General features: G+C 43.3%; 1 protein-coding gene across 2 annotated transcripts in view; it reads right to left on the reverse strand.

The window, feature by feature from the left end:
• The window catches only part of LOC139443459 (BBSome complex member BBS1-like), a 72,159-nt gene that overhangs the window by 11,697 nt on the left and 45,487 nt on the right, over nt 1-14,975 (reverse strand). For both annotated transcript variants that reach the window (XM_071224443.1, XM_071224442.1), the window contains one exon: nt 10,316-10,450. In XM_071224443.1, coding sequence (XP_071080544.1) covers nt 10,316-10,450 — 135 coding nt within the window. The remainder of the gene's footprint in view (nt 1-10,315; nt 10,451-14,975) is intronic.

Here is a 14,975-nt window from a genome sequence, read left to right on the forward strand (position 1 = left end):
TCACCTACTCTTTTGGTAATGACGTCTCTTTAGGTCTATTTGTACCCCAAAGACGTCATTTCCTTGTTAGATGGACTTTGTTCAGCTATTCGCGGTGCTGACATCACTTCCGGTTCCTCTATCACATTTGGTAATGATGTCACTTCCGGTTAATGGTGATAGATGACATTTAAGGGTGTACTTACCGTACTTTCTTGAATATAGTGTGCTTTTTTTTCCCCAAAAAACACAGCTGTGTAGAAGGGGGTGCGCATTATACACGCAATAATGAGTTTTGATGTTTTTTCCCAAAACGGAAAGACATTACCGTGAGCACGTAACACCAGAAATACCATGTCAACAAATCCATATTAAAGTATGTAAATTAATCATGTAATTACACTGTCTGGCTATAAAAAGTGTTCTATGTATATCTGGACTTGTAACCTATTTCATTAACTTTATTAAAAATTCCTTTTAATCGTGTTTTAATTAATTTCCGCGAAATCGTGTGTGAAGCGATCGGAATATCGTTATTAACAGCAACCACGGTCTGAATTACCACTATTGACGCCTTGAAATGAACTTTAGTTGACAGAGAATGGATACATATATCATTAATGCCATAATTTGACTCGTTAAAAGTAATATTTGTTATAGTTTGACGATTCTACATCAACACATAGTTCTCACGATCACGTGCGCTGGAGTCCTGACGGTGACTGGTCAAACTGGTTACATGTGAAAAATAATAACAGTCAATAGCGATCAGGTACGATTAGGGTTATTACTATTTTAAATAAAATATATTCAGGGTTATTACTATTTTAAATAAAATATATTCAGTCAAAGCTGCAACTAAAATAACAAGATATTGGAACATGTTATTCCTGATAGAAAAAGAGTTTCAGATAACATTTTTGCCGATCCTTGCATTAAAATCCTGTAAAGTTATATCACTGGGTGTGTCTTGACTGAATCACGGGTAGATTCCAAGAAAATGTGTGTACAGCTGATTGCTGTTTCCCGCCTTAGTTTATGGGAAAATACACAAGGTAATTTTAATCCCTGGATATCAAACAATGCCTAGCAGAACAAAAATTGTACTGACCAAGTTTTTAGTTACCCGTTCGTTTACCAGAATTCGCTGTAGGGGTAGGGTGTAATTGTTTCTGTGCATAATATTCATTTATTTTTTTTCCCAAAATAATCTGAATCCGCGAGAGGGGTGTGCGCATTATACTTGGGTCCGCACTATACTGAAGATAATAGGGTACCCTCTGATGCTTCGATAGAAGAACTATTGTCTGAGGATAGTTTGCGCTGTGACCACCGGACCAAGGGAAAACATGCCCTGTAGGTCTGTCTGGCTGCACGTCACGAAAGTAAAAGCTGCTGAAGGTGTTTTGTGAGGCCCACTGACGGCTAGAAACTTTTTGCTCTACTGAGACTGTTGTCCATGACTCGTAGCTGGGGCTCTGATTTCGTGAGCTGAGCAGGACCCGAGGGAATTCTGGGCCTGTGTATAACTTTGTGCAACTGTGGCTTCATCCATCCTGCTGAAGTCGCCTTTGTGATATCCTTGCTCGAGTTGGTCTTACAGGAAAGAAAGAGTCTCCTTTGAAGGCGTCTATGTGGGTCTGTAGCCGAGAGATAGAACTTGAGAGCTCTGTTGGTCCTTATGCAGGGATTGTATAGTGTCTATGAACCAACGGTCCCATTGTGGTAGATTGTTTCTTGGCTACGAATTCTGGGAGCAATCTTATAGTTAGAGAAGTCCAATGTTGTTCATGGGTAAGACTAGAATAGTCTAAGGCTGAGACTGGAACTCTAGGCCCTTTGATCATATAGGGTTGACCCATGTCTGTAGAGGACGTAACGTCAGCCTTCCTCTGAAGGTCATATCCTGTAGAGATGTCAAGCTGCCTAGCAGAGACAACCACCACCTCAGCAACTTGCTGGGTTGACATGACATTGATTGGATCATCTTTATAGTCTTGTCGAATCGATCCTCTGGTGGACATAGATATCCCCTGTATAGCTTGAATCTTGCTCTTATGTATATAATGTCTTGGACCAGAGTGAACTCTGACTTGGTTGACTAGGAAACCTAGGTAAGTCGTAAGCTGGATCAAGAATATCATGATTCTGATGTAGCTGATCTTTTCCTTGGTCTTCTGCTAAGAAGTCGTCCAGATAACCATTGATTCGAACTAGCTGAAGATGGGCGAACTTGATGACAGGCGCTGTAATCCTGGTGAATAGCCAAGGTGCTATTGCTATCCCGAATGGTAGGACATAGAATTCATAGCATCGGCCATTGATTGCGAAGCATAGATAATTGAGATGATGAGATGACAAAAGAGATGATGGGTGTATGGGGTCGTGAAGATATGCATCTGTAAGATCTAGGCTGATAAGCCAGCCTCCCTTCTTCACCGTCGACAGCAAATTCTGTATGGACTCAATCTTGAATTTTGGAGGCGGCACCAGATATCTCTTGTTGAGGGTCTTTAGATTTATTATCATCCATATGTCGGTTGTGTTCTTCTTCGGGACTAAAAAGACTGGGGACTGGAATCCTTTAGTTCCAAAATGCCTCCCTTCTTTAGTAGCTTCCCGACTGCCAATTCTGCAGCTGCTAACTTGGCAGTGGTCAGGTGAAATCTTCGACCCATGTATGCGTGTATGTTCAGACTCGGATGTTTCCTGAAGTGTAGCTTGTAGCTGTGAGCCATGACGTCTAGAATCCAGTGGTCGGGCGTAACCTGCTTCCAACTTCTGGCTTATGACAGAAGGCGCCCTCCCATTCAGTCTCGGAGTCGGCATTATGTTGAAAAACGGTAGGCTTAAATCACAATCCATAGACGTAACCAGGTCGAAAGGGTCTATAACGTCGGAGGGGGTTGTTAGGAAGTCAGAATTATCTTTCCCCTCTGCCACTAGATCTTCCACGGCGATTATATCTCCATTTCTTGTAGTCTGGCTGGCGAAAAGAGTCCTGCGAAGATTGTGGCTTGTCATACCTCTGCCTCCATAGTAAAAAATCCTTCCCAGAGGGAACAAACTTCTTAGAAGGCTGTTTGGACGCAGATGATTTATGGTTCCAGCTTGTGAGAATGTGATGACTCATACGAAAGGTCTATGGTTGAAGTCTGGAAACGCTCGGCTGTTTCTTGTTTCACCTTATCTATCAGATTTTCCAGTTGAAAGTTGTGATCTCTGATGCCACGATGCTAAATCCTTGAAACATGATGCTGATAACGTTCATGTCGGGATTGTGCATTAATTTGTAGAAATCCTCATCGAACTCCAGAATTGTAGCATTGAGCATCTTATTTAACTTCCGTTTCATAGGTGGAAGAGGTAGACGTTCATCGTGCTCAAGTCTATGGATGTTATCCGTCGCTTGGCCTACGGCCTTGCCTGTGTAGCTGGGCATAGGTAACGTCTGATGAATACGCTGTGATGGAGCAGGTGCATGACATCCCCCTTATTGCGGCATCTGGGTTGGTGAATCCTCTGTCACATATGGCTGGTGTGGAGGCATAAGGCGGTAAAGCTCTTCAATAAGTTCCTCAAAGTGTAGCCTTCGCTGTAATCTCGTTGGGGTGGGTTGTCTATCCCCTCCAAACCCTCTGATACTGGCTCTGAGTAGCCTTGGGTATCTCCTGTAGAAGGTGTGTGTGTGTGGGGGGGGGGGGGGGGGGGGGAATAATCATATCCCTCAGCTTCTGCCCCGTAGGGCTCGTCATCCTCCAGTGACCATGACTCTGGTATAATAAGTCTTTGTGTGGCTTGTAGCTCATGGGTAACGGTAGCCATGCTGGCTGGCTGGGTAATCCTGTGGAGCCCGTACAGGCTGGCTTGGGTCCTGTTGGATGGTCAAACAGTAAGCAGTGGTCAGTAGGCTGGATTGCTCTGGGTGGCTGGCCCACAGAGTGTGCTGCAGACATACGTTTTTTTCACGGCTGGAAGATTTATTTGTCGGCTGGAATGGTGTTGGAGGCAGGCCATGGGGCCATACAACGTCTGGCTGGTTGCTGTGGATGGCCTGTCCATGGATATCGCGCGGCTCCCATACAGTATTGTTCTCTGGTCTTGTGCTAGCTGGCTTGGTGACTGGTCCATGGGTTGGTAACCGGGATCCACACCGTGGCCCATTGCCTGGAGTAATAGTGTTGTGAATTGACCTCTTAATGTGTGATTGATAAATGACGATACCAACTGATAGATAATCAATAATGTATCGGCATTACATGTTGGCAATAATGACAATCTCGCATGTGTTTGCAAATCCGAAAAAACAATAATAGCAAAGATAATGGTTTCATGCAGAAATATTCAACAGCTGTAGAGTTCTGGCGAGAAAAAAATTCTTGTTAGAGACTTAGTCCAAACTGTTTCCATGGAAACACAACAAATTAAGAAAATTAAATTTGAAAAATATTAAAAGGCAATATTGGAGCATGTGTTCATATTCTTAGTTTGAGAGTAATGGCTCAGAAACTAAGCCAAGAGATGTTTAAGATTAAATCCAAATTGTTTCCATGGAAACATAAGAAACTAAAATTTGGAACAATTTCAAAATATCAGCAGCCAGTGGAGCTGATGAGCAATGCATATCCCAGTTTGTTGAAATATGTTGAACGTTTTTTAAGATATGACACAGAAACGAACACTGCCACAGAAACGAACCCTACCCTCGTGAGACTATGTTGAAATTGTTTCCATGTAAACATAAAAAAAATAGAATTTAGAAATACGTTGATGAGACAAATGGCTGATGAGCAATGCATATGGAAAGTTTCACAAGTAAACATTAAACGGTTTTCAAGTTATGACTCAGAATAGGATTGGAAAGCCAATGCCAACGAGAAGCGTGCCAAGAAAACAATATGTCTCCCCTCCCTTTTGGGGATTCTCATTCAGTTTGATATGGAAACCCTATTTGCAAGCAAGCATTTGGTACAACCTGTCGACTTATTCTGCACTGGACAATTCCCAAGGTGTCAAGCATTGGGCACTAGCTGTTGAACTATCCTGAACTGGACACTTCACCAGGTGTCAAGCATTGGGCACTAGTTGTAGAACTATCCTGAACTGGACACTTCACCAGCTGTCAAGCATTGGGCACTAGCTGTAGAACTATCCTGAACTGGACACTTCACCAGGAGTCAAGCATTGGGCACTAGCTGTAGAACTATCCTGAACTGGACAATTCACCAGTTGTCAAGCATTGGGCACTATTCTGAGGACATATTCTGAACTGGACACCTCACCAGGAGTCAAGCATTGGGCACTAGCTGTAGAACTATCCTGAACTGGAAAATTCACTAGGAGTTAAGCATTGGGCACTAGCTGTAGAACTATCCTGAACTGGACACTTCACCAGGAGTCAAGCATTGGGCACTAGCTGTAGAACTATCCTGAACTGGACACTTCACCAGGAGTCAAGCATTGGGCACTAGTTGTAGAACTATCCTGAACTGGACACTTCACCAGCTGTCAAGCATTGAGCACTAGCTGTAGAACTATCCTGAACTGGACAATTCACCAGGAGTCAAGCATTGAGCACTAGCTGTAGAACTATCCTGAACTGGACACTTCACCAGGAGTCAAGCATTGGGCACTAGCTGTAGAACTATCCTGAACTGGACACTTCACCAGGTGTCAAGCATTGGGCACTAGCTGTAGAACTATCCTGAACTGGACAATTCACCAGGAGTCAAGCATTGGGCACTAGCTATAGAACTATCCTGAACTGGACAATTCACCAGGAGTCAAGCATTGGGCACTAGCTGTAGAACTATCCTGAACTGGACACTTCACCAGGTGTCAAGCATTGGGCACTGGCTGTAGAACTATCCTGAACTGGACACTTCACCAGGAGTCAAGCATTGGGCACTAGCTGTAGAACTATCCTGAACTGGACACTTCACCAGGAGTCAAGCATTGGGCACTAGCTGTAGAACTATCCTGAACTGGACAATTCACCAGTTGTCAAGCATTGGGCACTATTCTGAGGACATATTCTGAACTGGACACCTCACCAGGAGTCAAGCATTGGGCACTAGCTGTAGAACTATCCTGAACTGGAAAATTCACTAGGAGTTAAGCATTGGGCACTAGCTGTAGAACTATCCTGAACTGGACACTTCACCAGGAGTCAAGCATTGGGCACTAGTTGTAGAACTATCCTGAACTGGACACTTCACCAGCTGTCAAGCATTGAGCACTAGCTGTAGAACTATCCTGAACTGGACACTTCACCAGGAGTCAAGCATTGGGCACTAGCTGTAGAACTATCCTGAACTGGACACTTCACCAGGAGTCAAGCATTGGGCACTAGCTGTAGAACTATCCTGAACTGGACACTTCACCAGGTGTCAAGCATTGGGCACGAGCTGTAGAACTATCCTGAACTGGACAATTCACCAGGAGTCAAGCATTGGGCACTAGCTGTAGAACTATCCTGAACTGGACAATTCACCAGGAGTCAAGCATTGGGCACTAGCTGTAGAACTATCCTGAACTGGACACTTCACCAGGTGTCAAGCATTGGGCACTAGTTGTAGAACTATCCTGAACTGGACACTTCACCAGGAGTCAAGCATTGGGCACTAGCTGTAGAACTATCCTGAACTGGACAATTCACCAGGAGTCAAGCATGGGCTAGTAGCTTTAAAAATAAGGCTAGGTACATTCTAGAACCTGAAAACAATTACAATTCCTTAATGCAATAGTATCCCCAAGGCAATTGTTTTCTTCACAAGCTGATCCTTTAATCTTCAAGCATGTATTCCTCTAGGTGTTATTTTTCAAACATACAAATGTGCCTAATCGAATGAAATCTCACACAAGATTTTACCTGAGAGGACGAAATGACTTTTACACTTAATTGCTCTATTTGATAATGGTAATTGGCACACTACAAAGAGAATGTGCTTTATTCCCATCTAAAATCATACAAATGCCATTTAGCATTTATATTGCCATAATCATAATTGCTTTGATGTTCTTGTGTGGGTTTAAAAAGCAGTGCTGATGTGGACATGCTGGCACCATTACTGACTATTATGACACAATAATGTAAAGGTGTTTGTGCATTGCGGCACTCGAAGTGGAACTTAAATCAGCCAAGGACATCTGAAGCAATAGTCTTCAGCACAGTGATGGTTCTACGCAGGTGGATGATGTTGAGACACAAGGCTGATTGAGTTGGCATTAATGCCACTTTGAACAGTATTTCAGTTATGTCAAAGTACAAAAGTTTGAATGCAGGATGACAGCAGGTGACATGACGGTCCAATGGAGGATGTCATCAATGTGACAGTCCTATACAGGATGACACACCATGTGTGATTAGCAACAAATAGATGACAGAGAAAAAGAATTTGTATAAAATGTCACAAAGTTCACAACTGGCTTAGGGCACTGTCAGTTAATGAGATTATTCTGCAAACTTGTATAAAGATATATGATCAAAAGAGCAAATGTAACACAATGCATGGAAGGAATGGGCTCAGACAAGCAAGCACTGTTCAAAGTGAATGAAGCTAAGACATTTCTAGCTAATATCAAGCATCTTACAAACATGTTGTGAACAGAAATACATTGTTTACAATGGACATTTGGAATCAATAAAATTTTGTGTCAAATCAGGGAACAGTCATGGAGAGAGGTCGTTGATGCCCTTACATACTGAAAATAATTATTTGCCCCTATTGGTTGTCAGCCCACCTCAATCTCACCACACCAAGGGTGACCATTTTACCAGATCATTCATAAGCTCTACCCGACTGTCCTCTAACACCACAAGAACCCAGTCCTGCAGGGACCCTATTGTCCTAACACTACAAGAACCCAGTCCTGCAGGGGCCCTACTGTCCTAACACTACAAGAACCCAGTCCTGCGGGGGGCCTACTGTCCTTACACTACAAGAACCCAGTTCTGTAGGGATCCTATTGTCCTAACACTACAAGAACCCAGTCCTGCGGGGGCCCTACTGTCCTAACACTACAAGAACCCAGTTCTGTAGGGACCCTACTGTCCTAACACTACAAGAACCCAGTCCTGCGGGGGCCCTACTGTCCTAACACAACAAGAACCCAGTCCTGCAGGGGCCCTACTGTCCTAACACTACAAGAACCCAATCCTGTGGGGACCCTACTGTCCTAACACTACAAGAACCCAGTCCTGCGGGGGCCCTACTGTCCTTACACTACAAGAACCCAGTCCTGCGGGGACCTTAATGTCCTAACACTACAAGAACCCAGTCCTGCAGGGACCCTACTGTCCTAACACTACAAGAACCCAGTCCTGCAGGGACCCTACTGTCCTTACACTACAAGAACCCAGTCCTGCAGGGACCCTACTGTCCTTACACTACAAGAACCCAGTCCTGTGGGGATCCTACTGTCCTAACACTACAAGAACCCAATCCTGCGGGGACCCTACTGTCCTAACACCACAGGAACCCAGTCCTGTGGGGACCCTACTGTCCTAACACTACAAGAACCCAGTCCTGTGGGGACCCTACTGTCCTAACACTACAAGAACCCAGTCCTGTAGGGGCCCTACTGTCCTAACACCACAAGAACCCAGTCCTGCGGGGTCCCTACTGTCCTAACACTACAAGAACCCAGTCCTGTGGGGACCCTACTGTCCTAACACTACAAGAACCTAGTCCTGCAGGGACCCTACTGTCCTAACACTACAAGAACCCAATCCTGCGGGGACCCGACTGTCCTAACACTACAAGAACCCAGTCCTGTGGGGACCCTACTGTCCTAACACTACAAGAACCCAGTCCTGTAGGGGCCCTACTGTCCTAACACCACAAGAACCCAGTCCTGCGGGGTCCCTACTGTCCTAACACTACAAGAACCCAGTCCTGTGGGGACCCTACTGTCCTAACACTACAAGAACCCAGTCCTGTGGGGACCCTACTGTCCTAACACTACAAGAACCTAGTCCTGCAGGGACCCGACTGTCCTAACACTACAAGAACCCAATCCTGGGGGGACCCGACTGTCCTAACACTACAAGAACCCAGTCCTGTGGGGACCCTACTGTCCTAACACTACAAGAACCTAGTCCTGCGGGGACCCTACTGTCCTAACACTACAAGAACCCAATCCTGCGGGGACCCGACTGTCCTAACACTACAAGAACCCAGTCCTGCAGGGGCCCTACTGTCCTTACACTACAAGAACCCAGTTCTGTAGGGATCCTACTGTCCTAACACTACAAGAACCCAGTCCTGTGGGGACCCTACTGTCCTAACACTACAAGAACCCAGTCCTGTGGGGATCCTACTGTCCTAACACTACAAGAACCCAATCCTGCGGGGACCCTACTGTCCTAACACTACACGAACCCAGTGCTGTAGGGGCCCTACTTTCCTTACACTACAAGAACCCAGTCCTGTGGGGACCCTACTGTCCTAACACTACACGAACCCAGTCCTGTGGGGACCCTACTGTCCTAACACTACAAGAACCCAGTCCTGTAGGGGCCCTACTGTCCTAACACTACAAGAACCCAGTCCTACGGGGTCCTTACTGTCTTAACACTACAAGAACCCAGTCCTGCACAGGCCTGGGTTAAAATAGGTCCCAGGCACTATCTTTTCAGAAGAGGCAACTAAATTGGATTTGGTGGTCAGTCTCAATGTCCTGGTTGAATGCATGTCTGGTTTGTTTGTTTGTTGTTTAATGCCGTACTCATCAATATTCCAGCTATAAGACGGCGGTCTGTAATTAATCAAGTCTGGACCAGACAATCCAGTGACTGATAGCATGAGCATCGATCCATGCATTTGGGATACGATGACATGCATCAAACAAGTCAGCAAGCCTGACCAACCGATCCCATTTGTCACCTCTTACGACAAGCATGGATTGCTGACGTCCAATTCTAACCCGGATCTTCCCGGGTGACTGCATGTCATTGGACAAGTGTGGGACATTGCTCATAACATTAATCACCATGTTATGCCCGTTATATTACTGACTGTGGTGTTAAACCACATTCACCCTCTGACTACAAGAACCCATGTGGTGTAGCTCAAGGGATGTGCATGATGGCCCAGCATGGAGACTTGCTAACATGTAGGTGTCAAATACACTTCAACACATCCTATGTTAATCTGTTGTGCACTTTAACCATATTACTTGCCAGATGCATAAAGTCAGTCTGATCTTTTTAATCACATCAAACAAATCAAGTGAAATCAGGTCCAAGGCTGTCGTAGAAGAAAGTACTGAACCGTGAACTGGCTGCTAAGTTGGTCTTTCAGATGGAAAGGATGTCGTTACACAGATATCCCACCTTGATGTGTGTCTTCCTGAAGCTGTAAAGTTTATCATCATAGTCAAAAGTGATGAAGAGGTGGGAGGAGGCCTGGCTGAGGGATGTATTCTGCAGGTTGACTGTCATCTTGAAAGTAGGACCGATGCCTTGCACCTGAGAAGAAAACATCACAAAATGAATAAAAATGCAAAAGGTGAGGTGAGGTGAAATTGGGTTTAACGTCGCATCCAAGATTATTGCACTTATATAGCGGTGCATGCACGTGTGTGTGTGTGTGTGTGTGTGTGTGGCTGCTTGTACTAGTCCGGACTGATGCCGATTTTATAGTGCTAGCTCACTGAGATAACATTCCGCAGTTTAACATGAATACCCCACTCAGACATAGTATAATGACTCTGAGCCGACAAGTCCTTGTATTAGCCGCTTAATGCCGAACACCAGACATGGTAACAACAAGTAGCATTTTTTAACATCTTTTGGTATGACCCAGCCGGGGATCAAACCCCGGATCTTGCTCTCTCCGGGCGGACACTCTACCAATAGACCACGGAGGCAGTCCTAAATGCAAAAGGAGAGCACTGTATTAATATAATATAGTTGTTTGACTGACAGTTCTTTTCTCACTTTCTATTTCTTTTAGATTGTGTTTTCACAGAAATACCCCTATATGCTTTCTGGTACTTGTCAGTCCATGGTCTTACTGACAATCAACTCCTAGTTTGAATGGTGAAAGCGAAAGCAATAATATTTCATGTACAAGAGCGGTACCCTTTTGTAATGGGCTCATATTGTTCTTTAAATCAACATATAACATGTTACATAACATTAAAAAATAGTGCCATGGAACTATATCAACAGTTTCTGTTGTCAACATGTTAAATTGGCAATTTCAAAGAAGAGGTTTACAGAGCAAAATATAGGTTTGGGAGAATTTAAGAGTATGGTCAAAACATTGTAGTCAAAATAAGGTCAATACAATTGTAAAATATTGCTACTGAGTAAACATATACCAAATGTCATTACATTTTGAATAAAAATGGCTGAGTAATGACAACACATGCCAGACAAGCAGGCCATGGCATAAGCCTACCTGAATTTCAGTCAGGTGAGTTAAAAACAGAAAGCTGTAGTAAATGATATGGTTTTGAGTATTTCATTGTCACTTCAAAGTTTAAAAACTGAATGACGATAGCAAATTCTATATATAATGAGATGTTTTGAGTTCTTGAGCTTTCCAACAAGAGTTAAACAGCTGGTTGCTGATGATCTTTCTGGCTTTCGATATGTTAATGATAATTATGTAAGGCTGAAGTGTCAACATGGTCAAACAATAAACATGCCCTTTGTCAACATTCTCACATATCCTAATCAGAAGAATATTTTCCTTAAATAAATCCCCTTCCCACCCCCCGACACCCCTCCTATCAACGAGAACAAGCCCAGAATTTGGTTGGATGATCAAGATGTTTAGTATCAGATGTGATGCTGCCCAGCACAAGTGAGGAATCTTTAAGAGTATTGCTCTGTGCCAACAGCTCCATACAGGCTAAGCACGTGAGCTGAAGTCCTGCTTCAGCTAATATCAACAAAAAATGACCTTTGTGTAATATAATCATCAAAGATGCCACAAGGAAGACAATAAGCTGTAGGGACATCTTCCATTACAATGTTCACAGTGATGATATAGTACAGCTATATATATGCTGAACCAAAGAGTTAGGGATTATGAATATTTTGGGGTATATTTCTGAAGAAATTGTGTGCACAGTCTTCACTTCCCAAAAATATTCATGGTCCCTAAGTATTTTTGTTCAGTCTAGTTAATGATTGGCTGTGTTCTGTAAGGAAGTGATATGGTCATAGATCCAAATATGGTTGTACCTTCTTGTAATTTGTATTTTTGTTTTACCTTCTTAAAATAGTTTGCAAACTTTAAATAATTTGTTAACATTACTCATATTTTCATTATACTCTCCATATAATGCAAAATATTTTATTACAACAAGGTATGTTTAGCATCTCTGAAATCTATGTCATTATTTTGTTGATTTCTTTAAGGTTAGTTCATGCTATCTGTATTGTTTGTTTGTTGTTTATTGCTGAACTCAGCAGAAAGACACCAGTCTGTAAAAAAAACCAAGTTTGGAGCAAACAAACCAGTGATATGATACAATGAACAACATCTGAGGCATTTGGGTTACAATGACAAGCAGTCAACGAGGTCACTAAGCCTGACCACTCAATCCACTTAGTGGCCTTGTACAACAAGCATGGGTTGCTGGGGACCTATTCTAGCCAAGTATCCCCACAGCATATTGCCAGTAGTCGTGTGTCAGAGTAATAACATCTATCACAGGCCACTTAGTAAGAGTCCAAATGGTTATGCTCGAAGCACCATACATCATTATCCCAGTCAATGAATTTAGACAAGTGTTTAAATCGTAGCTCGTCACGCTAAAGACCCGCCGGGATCAATTCCCCATTTCTGGTGTCCCCGCCGCGATATTGCTTGAATATTGCTAAAAGCAGTGTAAAACCATACTCACTCACTCAAATTACATTTTAAATTCCCTTGAAAGTATACAACCCAGACTACCAGATAGGCACTAAAACCTTGCCTTGGGAGAATGACCATCTTATAACCCATTTCTCAGAGCAGGGCACCAATCCACCTAATCAATGCCACAAGTTCCATTTCATCTGTTTAGTGATCTTCACATGACAAAGACAATAATTGCAACAGACTTTGTAGCATCCACAATTAACTTAAAAGACAGGGTGATGCTTCAACCTTCTTCCATGCCAACTGTCATATTACAGTATCAAGTCAAAGTGAGTGGTAAGATGGGCAAAAGATCACCTTGGTGGGCTCGATAGCTTCATGATTACTGAACAACAACAGACATTGGAAATTGTTTTGTTTGTTTGTTTGTTTGTTGTTTAACGCCGCACTCAGCAATATTCCAGCTACTGGTATATGACAGCAGTCTGTAAATAATTGAGTCTGGACAAGACAATCAAGTGATTGACATCATGAACATAGATCCACACAATTGGGATATAATAACATGCATCAACAAAGTCAGTGAGCCTGACCACCCGATCCCGTTAGTCGCCTCTTATGAAAACCATAGTCGCCATTTAAAACAAGCATGGGTTGCCGTAGACCTATTCTACCCCGGATCTTCATGGGTACATCAATGTACTACACAATGTTATGATATGACCCATCTTCCCAGGGCAAGAAAGTTAACTGACTTTAAAAGTCCAGTTTCCACTCCTGCCAAACAAAGCTGAAGTTATGGAGTTATATTTTGAATGGACTTATGGACTATATCAACATCCGGTTCGTAAACCACATGGCAACTGCCATGCCAAATTCATATGATTGCAGAATTTGCAGAGCATGTGTACCATCAACTGGATGTCGACAGATATGAAGCAAATGCAAGTGATGCGAGAGGTGGAATATCATTTGTCAGTTGGGGGACACAGAAGGGACATAACTCGAAACATTTCTTGCCCCTAAACAATTTAAAAAAGTAAGAAATAATACTTTGTTTGTTGAAAGCAATACATTTTGAAATATAATTCCATCACACACTAAATAATATATACTGAACGAAGAAAGTTAAGGATCATGAATATGTTTGGTGATATTTTATGAAATTGTGAGCTGTCTTCGCTACAAATATATCCCTCTTATATTCAAGATCCCTGACTATTTTGGTTCTGTATATTACTGAGGTCACATGAGAAGACAGGGCTCAATCTATGTGTTTCATCACACCACCTCCCCGACATCTAATGCCTCACAAAGGCAAGTGACGACACCACCAATTCTCTGTCTACCACAAGTGTGACAGAGAGGGCCACCTCTCCAGCGCCGTTGACAACACCGACGCACACACCTACATACAGCACCTCTCTGACTACAGTCTGGAGACAAAGTCCTCTCAATTACTCTGGCCAACAGACATGAGTTTATCACAGAAGTGTGCTACACCTATATCCTGTCTGATCCATTACCCGACCAGTCTTTTATTAAATTGCTGTTCTCAACACCAGTATGGCTAAGGAGAATGCTAGGCTGGCATCAAAGAAGGGACCAATTCGTAGACTGCCCCAGAAATGACAAACATCGACACAGAACACGATCAGGTATCTGCCAGGCTGGTCCGTGGGTGATCACACGGACAGCCCTTTAGGGTGACTTTTAACATCTAAATGGTCTCTTTAATAGAGCAAGTGCAGAGACCACTGTGCTCATTATTCCCTCAATTAGAAGTCTGGTGCGAGGACCTGTAGCTCACCCGCTGTGCTGGACAGTCGAGTTGGTCTAAAGAACCTGGGTGTAATGCAAGTCGGCCCCAGACTGACCTAACTGGCTGTAGGTGTAGTCTGCTGACATTTGATGTATGTGCTGCTACATTGGACCTAATTGGGCAAATCAACTTCTTCTACTGCATGATTACATCAAAGTAGTAATTTGGAAGCACAGTGCCATTTCAATGTCCCTTGAAACCTGCCAATCACTTAATGATTTTATTTACCTCTGCCACATCTGTAGCGTAGGGAGTCATATTTCAGCATTTTCCGGACTTGCAGATTTGTCATTTTGAAGCTGAAGGGTTTCATACACGCCATCTTTAGCCATGTAAAAAGTCAAATTTGTTCA

This window comes from Haliotis cracherodii, unplaced genomic scaffold (assembly GCF_022045235.1).
Source record: "Haliotis cracherodii isolate W230 unplaced genomic scaffold, xgHalCrac1.p SCAF_5, whole genome shotgun sequence".
NCBI lineage: Eukaryota > Metazoa > Mollusca > Gastropoda > Lepetellida > Haliotidae > Haliotis > Haliotis cracherodii.